The sequence below is a fragment of the Somniosus microcephalus genome, chromosome 6 (genome assembly GCF_052327205.1).
Source record: "Somniosus microcephalus isolate GS21.2 chromosome 6, FLI_Smic_1.0, whole genome shotgun sequence".
Classification (NCBI taxonomy): Eukaryota; Metazoa; Chordata; class Chondrichthyes; order Squaliformes; family Somniosidae; genus Somniosus; species Somniosus microcephalus.
In genome coordinates this window covers 189,214,987-189,233,085 of record NC_140992.1, presented here as the reverse complement: position 1 = coordinate 189,233,085, position 18,099 = coordinate 189,214,987, and the positions used below count along the sequence as shown (strand labels likewise).

Here is an 18,099-nt window from a genome sequence, read left to right as displayed (position 1 = left end):
CTAGAATTCTGTGCAGTGTCTTTGAATGGGTGCTAGAATTCTGTAGTGTTTTTGAATGTGTGCTAGAATTCTGTAGTGTCTTTGAATGTGTGCTAGAATTTTGTACAGTGTCTTTTAATGTGTGTTAGAATTCTGTGCAGTGTTTTTGAATGTGTGCTAGAATTCTGTACAGTGTCTTTGAATGTGTGCTAGAATTCTGTACAGTGTCTTTGAATGTGTCCTAGAATCCTGTACAGTGTCTTTGAATGTGTGCTAGAATTCTGTACAGTGTTTTTGAATGTGTGCTAGAATCCTGAGCCCTTGCTATATAATGAGTCTAATTCCGATTCCGCCGAAGTTGTGCTGGCTCTTTTCCAAAATCCCTCTATTAATTCCCGCATGATCCTCCCATTTAACCCCGCTGTCTCTGGTTTGCACCAGTCCAGTAGTCCCACCTCAGTCAGATTCAATATTACTGGCACCACCTTGTGTGCACATCATGTTACAATATCATCCAAACTGGGATTACCACTAACACATTTGTCGGTCCTGGGGTGTGTTTGGGACAGACAACCCGGGTTTCTTGCTTTATTCGTGGGGGGTTGGGGGTGGGGGGCGGGGGGGGGGGGGAGTTTAGGACGGACTTTCAATTCCACCGTATTATTCCATTTTCACATTCCTGCACATGTGTGTAACCCTCCGAACCCGTACACGACTTTCCCTCCCCGTCCACGAACCATTGGTAGGGACTGTCATCTAATCCATACACTTGGATACTTGTCCCATCTATCCAGTGGACGGGAACTCCACAAAGCGGCTCTGTGGATATAAAACTATGGTTTGATAGCATCCCCTAAGGGTTTATGCATCCATAGATTCCCTCATGCTGCTGCCACCACTATGCCCAACAGAGTGTCTCCCGCTGCTCGGGATTGGGTCAGGCTTCCTACATTTCCCCGAGGGTTCCCTATCTGATAATGCCTTTGAATGTTTACCTGGTTCTGCTTGTAAAAACCACACCCTTGGCCCAGTGGGGCGATCTTTGCATTTTATGCATACCCTCCCTACCTTCCTGGACTTCATAACTGGTAACCCATACTGGCCCTGAACACGCGGTTTCGCAATCACCTTTGATGCACTGGAAGGTAATGTTTTGAGTGGTGTCCCGGGGTGGTGTCTCCGGGGCAACTGCAATCGAACTATTATAGGGAAAATAGTTAGTGGTGGTCCAGCCTGCCGAATAGGCTGATGTGGAATCTTCGAGATAGAGCAGAATCCCGATCATTGCCCAGAATATGGCAGCATGGTGGCATAGTGGTTAGCACTGTTGTCTCACAGCGCCAGGGACCTGGGTTCGAATCCGGCCTTGGGTGACTGTGTGGAGTTTGCACATTCTCCCCGTGTTTGTGTGGGTTTCCTCCGGGTGCTCCGGTTTCCTCCCACAGTCCAAAGATGTGCAGGTTAGGTTGATTGGCGATGATAAATTGACCCTTAGTGTTAGGGGGATTAAATACATGGGGTTACGGGAATAGGGTGGGATATGTGTTGGTGCAGGGGTTACGGGGATCGGGTGGGATATGTGTCGGTGCAGGCTCGATGGGCCGAAATGGCCTCTATCTGCACTGTGGGGTTTCTGTGATTCTGTGAATAATTATTTCATTTTATATAGTTCAGGCTCTCAATACTGATTTTTTTTAAAAACAAAGCAAAATGCGACTTCCTACTTTTCTTTTTCTGTATAGGGCAATTTTCGACTCCTACCACTATACTTCAAGGGTGTCTTTTTATTTATTTTACTACGTCGTGGGGTAGGAGGGGTCTGTTGGACTCGTCTGTGGATAGGACGTGGTTCCGGACCTGGGGGTGAGGAGATTTCTGAAGCTGCCATGTCCTGTCCACCTTCATTTGAATTATACTGTACCTATGGAGCTGCCAATTCAGGCAGGGGCGCCTCATTGGGTGGTGGTGTCCCGTTAGGCACCCCTTCTTCATCATCCCATAGAAGCGGATGATTCAGTCTCACCATGCTCATGATCATGGCTTGCTGTCTTCTTGACCTGCTTGTGGGCTGAAAAAGCTTCATCTGATTAATGTGAAACCATTGATTTTCTTAGGTAACTGAACCGCATATACCGTAGGACTAACTTTGTCAACAATGTTATATGGCCCCTTGGTGAGGGGTTCAAAAACTCCCACCCTCGCATAGTTTCGTACCATTACCTGGCTCTCTACTTCCCACTCCTGGGGTTTACTCGGAGCCAGGTGTAATCGGTTACATTGGTGTGCCTCCCCAATGTTGTGGGCGGCCCTCAAGTTCAGTTCTTTCAAAGTTCATCACAGGTCACTCAGTAATTTGTCCCTAGTGACTTCTTTCATTTGTTTATCAGTCAGAGTGGGGACCAACAGGTGTGTGGGGGTTTGCATGGGCCTCCCTGTTACCAATTCATGAGGGGAGAGAACTGTTCCTTTGGATTTGTTACTACATATCCCCATAAGGATTAGGGGAAGCACCTCATCCCACTTAGTGTGCTGTTCATTGAATTCCTTTCGCAGGGCCAACTTCAATGTACGGTTCATTCTTTCCACAGTCCCTGATAACTGCGGGTTATGGGTCACGTGCCATTTCCCTTCAATTCCAAGCAATTTCAGAGAGGCTTGCATTACCTGCCCTGTGAAATTACTTCCCTGGCCTGACTCTACCACATCTGGAGAATACCTCTCTAACTAGGGTCTTGACCATCCATGAGGCTGTGGCCAACTTGCACGGGAAGACTTCTACCCACCTGGTAATCTTGCACCATCAACACTCATCTGGCCCCCTGCTCAAAAGAAAAAACAGACAATCCATTGTGGCTTGCCTAGTGCCCAATGGGTTAATTTGTCAATTCCTGATTCCCTTCTGTCACTGTGAGGAAATATTCACTAAAATTAAGAAATTTAAATTGAATAATGTCCAAGATCTTTACATTTCATTCAGTTGTGTGGTGAATTAAAAGAAAACCCAGCTGTTAGCGGAAAGGGTTAACTCCTTTCAGGTTTGTAAGAAGGTGGAGCAAATTGTCAGGCGCATGCAATTGTGTCACTTCATGTAAATATTAAAAAAACTTTCCTGATCAGAAAAGACAGTTTGGTTTTCACAATTTGAAACTAAGTTTAGTTAACATTTTTCTAAAGAAGACTAACCAAGATACCATCAATCTGTGTCAACTTGTGTCACACAGCTTCTCGCAGCTTTCAGGTAAATTGAAAACAAAATCTTTGCGCCTTTAAAATTGTGTTACTACTACAAACATTTTGTAAAACAACTTCACACACACAAAAGCATTTCTATTTTTTTCCAGGTCACACACACTTGAAATTGGTAAGAAATGTTAAAAATACCAATTGTTGTGATTGCCTCATGCCTGGAACTAGAGGCTTTCACACATTTTACACCAACCAGAATTTCACCGTGGCCACAATAAAAGTCTGGTTTAAACAGGTTAATTAACCTCAATAACTCCAATTCAATTCAAACCAATATTCCAAACTAACCAGTACCGCTTGAAAAGAAACATTCATAGAAGTTTTTTCAGACACCGCTACACTAAAAGTAGAGAAGGGGCAGAACCTTTCCTTTTCTCCTTTCCTTTTTTTCACCATCGGCTACTTGTCAAAAACTTAGAAAGTGGATGTCTTGGACTTGCAGTAACCAAATTAAGAAGACAGTGCTTTGTAAACATTCAAATTGAGTTAAAATAAAATCAAACAAAAGCCTTTTTTTTGTAATCCAATTAAAACGAAATACTTTCAAAAAAGTTCAAATTCTTTTTCTACCAGACATGATTAGAAACCATGGCAACTGTAACTTAAAGGCTGAAGTTTATCTTTTGTAAAACAAACTGCCTCCACAGCTTGCTGTACAAGCTTGCTGTCCCAGTCAAAATATATCCATAGCAGTGTCTTTAACTTAAACTGCAAATCACAAAGTTTCTCCCAATTCTAGGCGCACAATCTTAAATTGAAATGAACATATTTAACACATCCACACTTTCACACACACTTTCACACAAACTGAAATTCACACAGCTTCTTTAAGGTTCCTTTCACTCAGCAAATCTTGTGTTTTATTTGTCTCAGCACAATCGGTAAAACTATGGGCCGGATATTCCGATCCCTACGGGTCTGTGTACACTCCCGTAGGGACATCGGAAATGCCGGTTTCAGGCATGCACTGAAAACCAGCATTTCCGATCTGTCAAGAATGCTCTTGACAGATCGGACGCCTGCCCTGGAGAATGACTTCTGTGGGCGGATAGTTCTGCTTTCTGGAGACCTTCCGCCCACAGAAAACCCTTGGGCCTAGAAATTCGGTGGGCTGCGCCACCAGTTAGCGCCCAAAGAGGGCACTTAGTGGGTTTAGCGCCACTGGCCACTTCTCCCGTGAAATTTAGCGGGGCGCTAATGGCGGTGCTAGCCGTTAGCGCTGCGCCACCACCGATGATGTCATCGGTGTGCGCAGCGCCTTGCTACCGCCCCGATCGCGAAATTTGGTAGCGTGCCCTGCTGTAACGCCGGTCGCAATTTGCGACCGGTTCAGGGGGGCCTACCTGCGGCGGTAGAGGCGCTGAGGTGTGGGGCGGCCATTTTTTTTGCTGGCCGCCTGCCATCACCTCCTCGCGCAGCCGTCCCAGGCCTCCTGAGCCCCCCCCCGCGTTGTGCCGGCTGTCTCCCAAGAGCCCAGCACTTCTCCTCGGTGCTGGGCTCTTTTGCCGGCACTCGCGATCTTAGCTCACGCTGCAGCAGGCCCCTCGACTTTAAGAAGGGGAGGAAGGCCTGCAGTATCGCAGCGCGCCGTGCCGCAGCATGTGGCGCTGCGGCACGTTGTGCTGTGAACTTCAGTTGCAGCGCCCCAAGACGGATGCGGGGCACCTCGAGTAGCGCCGCGCTTCCGTTTGGGGCGCTCAAACTGAATTTCCGGCGGGCGCTCGCAACTCCTTCCGGGGCGGTACTTCCGGCGCCCTGGTGAGATTTGGGGCGCCACCGAATTTCTAGGCCTTAGAATTCTTACGCCGGGTAAAAGCAGTAAGTGCGTAGATTTTTTCCAGATCGAAGGCCTCCGCACACAGGAAGCCTCCGATTGGAAAATATGGCCCATTAAGTTACTTTTTTTTCGCCTTTTAAATTGTCTCAGCAGCTTTCCCTAACTCTCCAAATCCCTGTTTTTTCCCTTTCTTTGCTGAGTTTTCAGATTGGTTAGCCGGCAACTTCGATCATTTTCCCTCTTTACCTCCCACTCCTTAATCCGCTTATTACATTCAGTGTGGTCCCCACGAGAACTCTGTTCCTCTAGAGCCTGTTTCTGGGTGACCCTTAATGCAAGCTTCAGGTACTCATTGATCTTTTCTGCCTGCTCCCAATGTCTCTGTTTGGATAGTTCTTTTGACAAGGCCTCACACTGATTCTGATTATTAATACACTGGCTTTTGAGTTGTGCTTTATTACACCACTTCTCCTCCTGTTCTAACTTTTCCTTCAGTCTGTTTCTTTGTTCCCTTTCTTCTTCTGTTTCTTTCCTTAACTTGATCTTTGCCCTTTCATCAGATTTAACCTGCCCCGATAGGCCAATAAACAAATGGATTAATCTTTGCTGACACATGGGTGGAGAAATTCGGTATCGCCCCGTTTGGGGCGCAATTATAAGCCGGGTGCAAAGTTTAGCGCCTGGTGCTAATTATCGCCTCTGACTGCAAACTTGGCTTCTATCGCCCCTGGAGGTGATTGGAGCGCTAAATCAGGCGCTACATATCTCTTTTAAGGTGCTAACGCCGAGGAGTGAGGCGCTACCTCAGAGCGCTGGTGAAACTCATGTGATGTCAGTCAGCAATGGAACATAGACACACTGGCGCCAGCCAGTTCTTAAAGGGGCGGATCGATCTTGCTCTCCATCCACACCCTGCTCATTGCAGCCTTGAACCTTGGCCTGGAGAGACCTGTACATCAAATCTGTTGGAAAGAACAATGAAGAGGCCCAGGGAAAGAGCTCAAAGTGCAGTCCCCATTACCTCTTCTAAATTTATGCAAGGAAGATCAAATCAAAAAGAACCTGCAAAGTGCTGCCCAGTACCAAAAACTCCTCAACACAGCTTTGAATATCTCCTGCAGTTTCTCTTTCTCACACAGAATGCGTGGTGCAAAAATTTCGCCGACAAAAAAAGGCAGGAAGCGGTCGCCTTTAAATAACGCTCTCCCAGTCCCTTCCCAACTGCAAAACGCTCCCCTCAACCTGTCGTTGCTAGCGGCAGGCGGTCAGACAGGGGCGCCACTCAATATCCATTCCAGGGCGCTACCAGGGCGTTGCATGCTCGACTGACGTCACGATCTGCGGGTGCAGTAGATCGTGGTGGTAGAGTTTAGCGCCGCCGCAAAATGTCTAGTCAATTTTGTGCGCGGCGCAAACATCGCCGCGCACGGACGCTAGTTGCTTTGCGCCCCATTAGCGCCCTCTTAAGGCGCTAACGGGAGGCGCAAACCAACTGAGTTTTTTCCCCATGGACCCTTGTTCAGCCTCCAGTACTGGATCATCACTGTCTATAATGACCCGTGCCCACCCCTCCCTGAGGAGTAACTTCGCTCTCACATACTTCGTGACGAACTCATCCATTGTTTTTGCCATTGTTTGTTCCGAACGAGTCCCTGTTCGGGTGCCACTTATCTGTATGATGTTCTGATTGTCTGACAGTTTATAGAGTTCAGACTCATGGAACAGATAACACAAAACCCAATGAATTTGTGAAACTACTTTTACTGAAAAATCCACAAGATGTTACAAATAATTACCAGAATACAAACAGTACTCAATTCATGAACTTATCACAACAAGAATCTGAAATCATTTACTTTAAGCTCAGGTGATTATAGGCAAAACCACATACATACTATTCACCAGATGAGAGGTCAATTCAACAATGATTAGACATATGACTACTTTAACTGGCAACTGACTAAATCACCATCGACTATAGCCCCAACTGCAGCGCCAAATCTTTTGAAACAGTACCTTTTATACCCCCAAATTTGGCAACCCTCCCACTGCCTATGTGTCCCTAACTATACGGCATAATGGTTGGCAGTTGTTTCCCAGACCCTCTTATCATTAGTCTGTTAGGCAACTGTGGGCCTTCAAGGCTAGGTACATTCCATAGTCTGAAGATATTTCTGTTATTGCACTGATTTCACAGTCAATAGCATGTTCCCACAGAACTTCAATAAGCTTGCTTTCTATATCTGTTGAAAGACAATTGGCAGCTTTTACAGCTTACAAGTCAAACAGTTTATTTTGCAAAGTTCTCATAGCAACCAGTCTTTGTCCTCGTGTAGCATGATGGTAAAATTTGGTCAACTTTTATTGCAAATGGAGATTCAGTTAAGTTTACCACGACAGTGTTACAGGGTGCTAGAATTCTGTGCAGTGTCTTTGAATGGGTGCTAGAATTCTGTGCAGTATCTTTGAATGGGTGCTAGAATTCTGTGCAGTGTCTTTGAACGAGTGCTAGAATTCTGTACAGTGTCTTTTAATGGGTGCTAGAATTCTGTACAGTGTCTTTGAATGAGTGCTAGAATTCTGTACAGTGTCTTTTAATGAGTGCTAGAATTCTGTACAGTGTCTTTTAATGGGTGCTAGAATTCTGTACAGTGTCTTTGAATGGGTGCTAGAATTCTGTACAGTGTCTTTTAATGGGTGCTAGAATTCTGTGCGGGGTTTTTGAATGGGTGCTAGAATTCTGTACAGTGTCTTTGAATGGGTGCTAGAATTCTGTACAGTGGATTTGGGTGTTAGAATTCTGTACAGTGTCTTTGAATGTGTGCTAGAGTTCTGTACAGTGTTTTTGAATGGGTGCTAGAATTCTGTACACATGGTGTGAATAGGCAATGGATTCAATCCACTGAGTGTAAAAAGGAAATTGACATTCAACACAGTGGGTGTGACTAGGGCACTGAAATTTTATGCAATGTACAGCATCTAAATAAGCAGTTAAATTCTATACACTGCATGTGAAGGAGGCAATACAATTTTATATACTGGATGGAAATGCACATTAAAATTACGTACAGTGTGGGCAATTGACTTCAACAGAAATAAGAATTGGGACAGAGGTAAAACGGCCTGTCGATTCGTTGTCACCCATTTTACATTAACGCACAAAGCCAAAATTACCCCTAGTGGGAGCGAATAAGGCCCCGAATTCCATACAAAGGGTATGAATGGAGACTGAAATGTTATATACTGGGTGTCAATGTGGGACTCAAATTCTGTATACTGGATGTGAATGAGGCAATTTATTCTATAAACTATAAACTGCAAGTGAATGGGCATGGAAATTCCTTACTGTGGGTGTGGCTGGAGCACTGGGATTGTGTTTATCTCACTTTCCTATGTGGGGGACTCCTTCAAAATTTAATGCACTCACAGTGATCTCCAGTAAAATATGAACATTCTTCTGAAGTTTCGTGCCCTAAATACCAAAAGCGATCAGAGCAAAGAGTACTGTATTATCAATTCAGAAATATTAGCACAGAGAACAGAAATTATGTTTTAGTAAGTTAACAAATACAGAAAAATGCAGTAATCTAATGACCTCGCAGACTTCCTGGGATTCTCTTGTTGACTCACTTATGGTGTATGCTGCACATATATTTGAAGGCATCCTTTAAAAAGAACATTTGATTATTATACAATGCTTTTCAAATTTTCAGATTGGCTCAGAGCAGATTACGCAAGGCCTCATTTGAACGTTGTCTTCATGAGCTGTAAGAAAAACAGCATGAAATTTATGGGACAAAATGCTCATTGAAAAATATAAGATGCTGATGTGTCAGTAAATTTATTGCATGGTGTGATGCGGAACCATGTTGAACAGGAAGATTTATATTGTAATCTCACCAAGGTGCTGGTAGGGCCACTGAAATTGCCCTCCGCACCCATGGGCTAGGAAGTGGGAATGTCAGGCAGAATTTCTACTGCTGTCATTGCTGTTACAAAGTGCACGTGTAAAAAATCAGGTTACAGCAGGATCAGGAGCTGCCTCCCACAGCTTAATGGCTTGGCTAGCCTTACAAATGAAGAATGGCAATTTGGAAGAAACACATGCAAAGATTATGCCTCCTTGCTGGATTTCCATACTGCAATACAAAGTTTTAAAGTTCATGGGGGAAAAATTCAGTTGGTTAGCGCCACCGGGGGTGCTAATGGGACGCTAATGACTTACCGCCCGAGCGCAGTGATTTTAGCGCTGCCCGCGAAATTCACCTGGCGGTTTGTGGTGGTGCTAAACACTACCGCCATGATCTCCTGTGCCTGGCATGCAATGCCCCAGTAGCGCCAGGGACTGGAAATTGATTCTCACCCCCTGCCTCAGCGCCTGGTGCTAGGAATGACAGGTAGAGAGGGACGTTTTGCCGTTGGCTGAGAACTTGGGTGAGCGCCATTTAAAGGCATGTGCTTCCTACTTTTTCCTGTTGGCAACATATCGTGCATACGAAGGTTGAGAGAGGCATCAGGAGACATTTAACGCTGTCCTACAAGGAGTTTTGTTCCTCAGCAACACTTTTCAGGTTCCCATTTCTGTCAGCTTTATTACTACCATATTAAGAAGATTAAATGGGGGCTGCACTAACACGGGGCATCATCCTCCAGTTTCATCTTCAGAGGCAGCAGCGGCGCAGAGAGATTGGCAAATGTGGCCAGAGGAGGGTCAACCGGACGCTGCAAAGGAGACCTTACCCTCCCAGGGTATTCCCGGAGCAATTCTCATACATCCATTTGTCCGAGGAGCAGTGTTTTAGAAGGCTCCACTTCAGCAAGGAAGTGGTCACAGAGCTCTGCCACCTCCTGCAGCCAGAGCTCCAGCCTCAACTCAGGAGCAGGACGTCTCGTTGATGGCAGTGAAGGTGATGGTAGCTCTCAATTTCTACGCCAGAGGCTCATTCCAGGCTTCAACTGGGGATATTGCGAACATCTCCCAGTTCGCCATCCATTGTTGCATCCAGGAGGTCACAAATGCTCTATACCAAAGAAGAAGGGAGTACATCACATTTCCCAAGACCCGAGACAAACAGCGTGAATGCGCATGTGGCTTCGCAAGGATAACGGGCTTCCCCATGGTTCAGGGCACCATTGACTGCATGCATGTGGCATTGCGGGCTCCTCATGAAAATGCAGGGGTTTTCTGCAACTGCAAAGGCTTCCACTTTCTCAATGTCCAGTTGGTTTGCGACCACAGACAGCCCATCCTCACAGTCAATGCCCGCTATCCTGGCAGGAGCCACAATGCAATCATCCTGTGCCAGACTGGTGTCCCAGACCTACTCCAACCACCACATCAATCTCGTGGCTGGTTCCTCGGGTACAAAGATTATCCACTCTGCACCTGGCTGATGACACCGCTCTGTAACCCCAACACTCCTGCTGAGCTCGCATACATTGAGAGCCATAGCACCACTAGGAACCTCACTGAACAGACAATCGGCGTCTCAAAGCAATAGTTCTGGTGTCTTGACCACTCTGGAGGAGCCCTGCAGTACTCCCCCGATCAAGTATCGGTTTTCATTGTTGTGTGCTGCATGCTTCACAACCTCACAATTCTAAGGACCCAGACATTGCCACCAGGCATTGGTGCACTACCAGGAGAAGGAAGAAGGAAGAGGGAGAGGAGGAGGAGGAGGATGAAGAGGAGGATGAGCAGCAACAACGTGAGAGGGAGGCGCTCAAAGTTAGCACCCATGCACCATAAATTCAGTGGTAGCACCCCAAGCAGAAGGTGGGACACTACTGGCAGCGCTCCACCTCCTTCCTGGGGTGCTACAACTGAATATTGCGGTGCTATGTGCAACAGCACCACGTGCGTCGGCACATAGCGCTGTGGTATTACAGGCCTCTGTGATAATAATAATAACTTCTGGGAAGTTATGTCATCACTTCCTGTGAACTATGAACTATGAACTGTGTACATACCTCACTTCCTGTCATATGTCACTTCCTGTTGGACTGGTATAAATACTGGACTGTTCAGTATTGTAAGAGGCTTCTACCAGAGGCATGGTAAAGACCTCTCTTGTATATAGTGTGTTTGTAAGTTGCTTAAAGCTTACCTTAAAGTTACTTGATGTGTAAGACTCCTTTTCTTACATCAATTTAAGCAACTTAGTATTTACACTCACAAATACTAGACCTTCGGACAAACTCGGAGTTAAGGATCCAGGGAACCACCCATCATGGAGAGAATCCTTAGACCTATTCGTCTGGACTTGGACCCGAATACACCAGCAGCTGGCAGGGTATGGAAGCATTGGTACCGTACTTTTGAGAATTTTCTGGATGAATGTGAAGCGGATGCTCCTGCTAGATTGAGGATACTTATCAACTATGTGACCCCAAAAGTGTTCGAATATGTTGATGAATGGGATAATTACAATGAGGTGATTCGGGCACTTAAGAAACTGTATGCCAAGACTCCAAATGAGGTCTATGCTAGACATCTACTGGCCACTGCCCAACAAGGGCCAGGGGAATCGATTAACGAATTCCTTCAAGAACTTCGCAGGCTCAGCATAGATTGTAACTTTCAGGCAGCCTCAGCTGAGCTGTACCGCGAAGAAATGATTCGTGATGCTTTCATCTGCGGGATTGCCTCTCCATTTATACGCCAGCGTCTACTAGAAAGTAAAACCCTTGAGCTACAAAAAGCTTTTGACCTAGCTTGTTCTCTGGATTTGGCAAAGAGAAATGCAGACCTCTATCAGCTGCCCAGATCTCGATCTGCTGCTGTAACAGCAACCAGACAATTCAAGCGGTCTCAGGTGAACCCTATCATGGGGGAATCTAATTCTGATAATTCTGATGAAGAAGAGGAGGATGACCCCACTTTAGCAGCCTCTTGGCAATCTAGGAGGGAATGCTTCTTTTGTGGAGATGCTTTTCACCCTCGAAAAACCTGCCCTGCTCGCAATGCAATCTGCAGTTATTGCAAAAAAAAAGGACACTTTGCTAAAGTTTGCCTATCAAGGACCTCTACGAGGGCCAATCTAGCTAAGGCCTACCGAACTGCCCCAATTAGGGCCTATCAAGATGCTCCAGCTAAGACCTATCAAGCTTCCTCTCGAGCTCTCTCCCAAAGAAGCACACCGAGAGTTTTAGCCACTCTCTGTGCAACGACACCAATTACAGCTGCTTGCCCACAGAACCTGTCTCATGCAGCTACAAAAGTTTCAATTAAAGGGCATACCTTAGATGCCTTAATTGACTCAGGAAGTACTGATAGTTTCATTAAGGAACAGATTGTTGCGAAATTGAAACTACATGTCTTCCCATCGGACCAGGCAATTGCGATGGCTCAGTCATCACTGAATACCAGAATCTCCGGCTTTTGTATTGTTGATATGACACTTAATGGTCGCATGTATCCCTCCACCCGACTTTCGGTACTCAAGGACTTATGTAGTGATCTCCTCTTAGGGCTGGATTTCCAGAAACAGCATAAGAAACTCACTATTGAGTTCGGCGGATCCAAACCTGGTCTTACTATTTCTAATATGCCGTCTAAATTACCGTTTTGTGCATTATCAGCAGCTTCACTGGATGAACCCTCATTATTTGCCAGTATTCCGCCTCGATGCAAACCAATAACGAAATCGCGGCGCTTTAATCAGGAAGACCAATCTTTTATTGAGGCTGAAATCTCTCGACTTCTAGCAGAGGATATCATCGAACCATGTTCATCGCCCTGGCGGGCTCAAGTCGTCATTGTCAAGAACCCTCTAAAACCTCACAAACAGCGACTATGCATTGATTATTCGCAAACCATCAATCAATATACCGACTTGGACGCCTACCCATTGCCACGCATTGATGATATGGTTAATAAACTGTCCAAATACAAAGTGTTCTCAACTTACGACTTAAAAAGTGCCTATCATCTGGTACCCTTGAAGGTCTCAGATAAGCAGTACATGGCCTTTGAGGCTAATGGACGGCTGTACCAATTTCGTCGCCTCCCATTCGGGGTTACTAATGGAGTGGCTGTCTTCCAATGGGCAATGGATGGCCTGGTTAAACAGGAAAACCTAAGGGATACTTTTCCCTATCTTGATAACATTACCATTGCAGGTCACGATCAACAGGAACACGACGCCAACCTCCAAAAATTTTGGGATGTCCTCCATCGCCGTAATTTAACCCTGAATGAATCCAAATCTGTTGAGTCGCAACCGACCATCAACATCCTTGGCTACTGCGTAGGCAATGGTATCATTAAGCCAGACCCAGAAAGACTTCGCCCGCTCCAAGAGCTCCCGTCACCTAAGAATCCGGCTTCTTTACGTCGGGCTCTCGGTCTGTTTGCATACTACGCTAAATGGATTCCTCATTTTTCGGACAAAATCCAACCCTTGCTGCATGCTAGATCATTTCCACTGGGAACAGCAGCTGTTGCAGCCTTTAACCTTCTCAAAAAACAGTTGGAGAAAGCGGCTCTTCACTCCATCGATGAGAATCTCCCTTTCGTGGTTGAATGTGATGCCTCGGAGGTGGCGATCTCGGCTACTCTGAATCAGGAAGGTCGTCCTGTAGCATTTATGTCCAGGACCTTACAAGGTGCTGAGCTACATTATCCTCCGGTTGAGAAGGAAGCCACAGCCATCATAGAGGCAGTACGGAAGTGGAACCATTTTCTAGCTCGCCAGCACTTTACATTAATCACGGACCAACGATCAGTCGCCTTCATGCTCGATAATCGAAAACGAACCAAAATTAAGAATAATAAAATACAACTTTGGAGGATGGAACTGGCCTCTTTTGGTTATACCATTCTCTATCGGCCAGGCAAGGAGAATGTGGCCCCGGACACCCTCACACAGGCATTCTGCTCCACTATGTCGTCCTCGACTCTCATGGATGTCCACAATGGATTGTGTCATCCTGGCGTTATGCGCATGCTACATTTCGTACGATCACGGAATCTCCCTTTTTCCACTGGAGATGTAAAGAAAATATGCTCAGAATGCCGGCTTTGTGCGGAATTAAAACCTCAGTTCTTCCGCCCCTCAGATGGTATACTCATACATGCAACCCAACCGATGCAACGACTTAGCATCGATTTTAAGGGCCCAGTGCCCTCTTCAGCTCGAACACATATTTGCTCACCATGATCGACGAATATTCACGTTTTCCGTTTGCCTTCCCCTGCTCCAATATGCTGGCGTCCACAGTAATCTGCTGCCTTGAGCAGGTATTTTCTCTCTGTGGCATGCCGGCTTATATTCACTCAGATCGGGGTCCATCCTTTATGTCAAGGGAACTCAAGGACTACCTCTCAGAACGGGGAATTGCTACAAGCAAAACAACACCATACCATCCCATCGGAAATGGGCAGGTAGAGAGGTATAACGGTATCATCTGGAATTCCGTATGCATTGCACTCTATACGGTCCCTGCTTTCTACAGCCACAAATACTACACCTCATGAGCGGTTCTTTGGATTCCAGCGTCGCTCATCTCATGGGACATCACTCCCATCATGGCTAACTACTCCTGGACCTGTATTACTCCGAAGATACGTTCGGACGTCTAAAAATGACCCTCTCGTAGACGAGGTCGAACTAACCGATGTCAACCCCACCTATGCAAACATACGATATTCCGACGGCCGAGAATCTACCGTATCATTACGGGATCTGGCTCCCTGCCCACCAGGACCTAGTGGGACATCGGGTGATGGCATTTCACCAGGAAACTCTTGGGACCTATCGGGTACCCCTCTCCAGGGTCCTGATCGGACACCAACTAGCTTGGTGCCGGTAGAACCCCGTACTCAAAGTTGCGACCCTCCCAGTACCGCGCATGAAAGTACTGATCCGCCACAGACCAGCTCTGCACCTCCCTCTGAACAGAGGCAGTCCGACTTTGAACCTATTGGGGCTCGTACATGGAGCCATGATCTCCCCGACCCTTCACAGGGTAATCCAGGCCACACAGGCTCTGATCAATGGCCAACCGCATGTAAGCGGACCAGCGACCCTCTACGACGGGAACCCAAACGGGTGCGACTCTTCCTCGTTCGGCGGCTGCGGAACAAAAGGTAGACCACAGCCTCCTAATCCTGCAGGAGGGAAGAATGTGATAATAATAATAACTTCCGGGAAGTTATGTCATCACTTCCTGTGAACTGTGAACTATGAACTATGAACTGTGTACATACCTCACTTCCTGTCATATGTCACTTCCTGTTGGACTGGTATAAATACTGGACTGTTCAGTATTGTAAGAGGCTTCTACCAGAGGCATGGTAAAGACCTCTCTTGTATATAGTGTGTTTGTAAGTTGCTTAAAGCTTACCTTAAAGTTACTTGATGTGTAAGACTCCTTTTCTTACATCAGCCTCCCTCCCCTGATTAAAGGGGAGGGTCCTAACGCTGCTCGCACCGGGACCCTGCTGGACCACTGGGGAGCAGGGTGCTGGGAAAGCAGCCCAGCACTCAAGAGGATTGCCAGGCTGAGAGATCGCGGCCGGCACCCCGAATAAAAAAAGGGAAGGGGGCCGGTGTTGGCAGTCGGTCCAAAAAAATGGTCGCCTGACACCTGCCCTTTAACTTGCGCTGCCACGGCTGAAAAATCGCTTCCTTGACCCTGTCGGACAAATCGTCCAGTGATAGGTCAGGGGGTGCAAATGAAGTTTGTGGTCGGGGCACGAGTGGGGCACTGCGTTCGGCGATGACATCATCGCCGGTGGCGCAGCGCCATGGGACGCTACCGACTACCGCCGCCGCTAACCCCCGCTGAATCTTGCAGAAGGCGTTAGCGGCGCCATGCCCGGGCGCTGGGGGTTTTGCGCCCTGTTAGTGCCCCCAATTTTATTGAAAACAAAGAACTGCTGAATGTAGAAGAAGTGGTGTTTGGCATTAAAGGAGAAGTCAAGCTTCTTGGAGGCAACATTTAGTGGTGGAGACATAGGAGTTTCAGTTAGATAAAGAGAGATAACAAAGACAAATAATTCAGTGGATGAAGGACAAAAGATTGAAAAAAAGATGTGTTACTTGTTGGTTTATTTGCAAGCAACATAAAGAAACTGTCTTTGAAGAATTGAAAAAAGCTTTTTGTTGCATTGAACGCTCTGTTGTAAACTCATTTGTGTAATTATTTACAGGGCAAGGTGCAGAGTCAGGCAGGTCTAGAAAGGACAGTAATGATAGGAGAGGAAAATTGTGAGCAAATCAGACTTAAAGGGATGGGGACAATTAAGCGCAGTGTCACACTAGGTGACAAAAATTCAGAAAGCCTTTGGAGAGCTCAAAAGCCATCTCAAGCCCTTAGCAACATTTGCCAAGGCTGAAGGGAGAGGGAATTAAGAAATAGTCTGCAAAAATAAAGGGAAAGGGAACCCTAGGTGTAGGCATGAGTCTGCAGACAAGTGGTGGGGAACCACAACACCCAACCTCTTGTAATAATAATAATAATAATCAACTTTATTGTCATTGTTAGTGCACAAGTGCAGTACAACGAAATGTAGGCTTGCGGCTCCCGAGAGTGTACATTTAGATTAAGACATTTGAACATTCAACATACATTTGGCTTGTAATACATTAACATAAACATAACCATAATAAAGTGCATTGGCAGATGTGCAGGCTTTAGAGTGTGGGGGACTACGGTCTCCCGTGTAAAGAAATAGGCAACACAGCGAGCTACAAGAAATAGGTCTTTACTCCAACTCTCACAATACAGTACTGAATTCGTGAAGCCCGCGAACCTGTGATGACTCACAGATTGGTCACCTGCTGGAACCTGATTGGTTTTCCTTCTATCCGCAGCAGGCAAGTCTGAACGTGCCTTATTCCTCTCAGCTTGCAACTGTCTTGTGGGGGGAGGGGAATACAGCAGTTAAAAGGGGATTATACAGGTTTATCTACATACACACAATGTTTCCCCAATGTGGCAACGCCACATACGCACCCCCAGAATCCTCGTTAACTATAAAAATCAGTCTCTGCGGAGGTTTGACCAAGCGGCCGTAGCGGCTGTAGTAGCCATCTGGCGTGTGAGGAGGGCTGTCTGGGAGGTCGGCCGGTTGGCTCGTCGGCTGGTCTGGTGGCTGGTCTGCCGGTGGGCTGGCTGGACGGGCTGCCGGCGAAGGTGGGGCGGCGGCCGGAAAGTAAGGTTCTGGCGTGTCTTGGTCCTCTTGTGAGGCTGCCGCCAACGCGGGAGGTCTGCCCCGCCGTGGGGGAAGAGCCGGCCGAAACGGGAAGCTGAGGTCCAGGTGCGCCGGTTTGAGGCGGTCTACTGAAATAAGGTCCGGCTTCCCGCCGACATCGATAAGAAAAGCTTTGTCCCCCGTCTCCAATACTGGGACGGGGCCGGTGTATGGTGCCTGCAGCGGGCCTCTGTGCGCGTCGCAGCGCACGAAGACGAACTCCGCATGTCGTAAGTCTCGAGGCACGTAGGACGGCTGCGGGCCGTGTTGCGAAGTGGGCACTGGACGGAATTGCTGGGTCGCGTCCTGGTGCAGGGAAAGCTGTCTGGCGGCCGACCACGGCTCCGTTGTCAGGGGGAGGAAGTCGCCTGGTACTCTGAGTGGTTGGCCATAGACCATCTCGGCCGCAGAGGCGCGGAGGTCCTCTTTGGGCACGGTACGCAATCCCAGGAGAACCCAGGGTAGTTTGTCGATCCAGCTGGTGTCGGCCAGGCTGGCGCGGAGGGAGGCTTTCAAAGAACGATGAAAGCGCTCGCAGAGCCCGTTGGCCTGCGGGTGGTAGGCTGTTGTCCTGGGCAACTTGGTGCCGAGGCCGGCGATGATGGCATTCCACAAGTGGGAGGTGAACTGGGGGCCTCTGTCCGAGGATATGTCGGTCGGCACGCCGAACCGGGCCACCCATGTCGAGACGAATGCTCGCGCGACGTCGGTCGTGGTGGTGGAGGCGAGGGGAACCACCTCGGGCCATCTGGTGGTGTGGTCGACGATCGTGAGCAGGTGTGTAAAACCGTGCGACGGCAGCAAGGTGCCTACCAGATCGACGTGGACGTGGTCGAAACGCCTCTCGGGCACCGGGAAACACTCCAATGGCGCCTTGGTGTGCTGCTGGACCTTAGCG

At 47.4% G+C, this 18,099-nt stretch overlaps 1 protein-coding gene across 1 annotated transcript in view; it reads right to left on the bottom strand.

The window, feature by feature from the left end:
- Positions 1 to 6,753: 6,753 nt before the first annotated feature.
- The window catches only part of LOC147116265 (uncharacterized), a 54,116-nt gene continuing 42,770 nt past the window's right edge, over positions 6,754 to 18,099 (bottom strand). Inside the window, exon 6 of the mRNA XM_085992035.1 lies at positions 6,754 to 8,767. Within this exon, the coding sequence (XP_085848161.1) occupies positions 8,712 to 8,767 (56 nt within the window). The 3' untranslated portion in view covers positions 6,754 to 8,711. The remainder of the gene's footprint in view (positions 8,768 to 18,099) is intronic.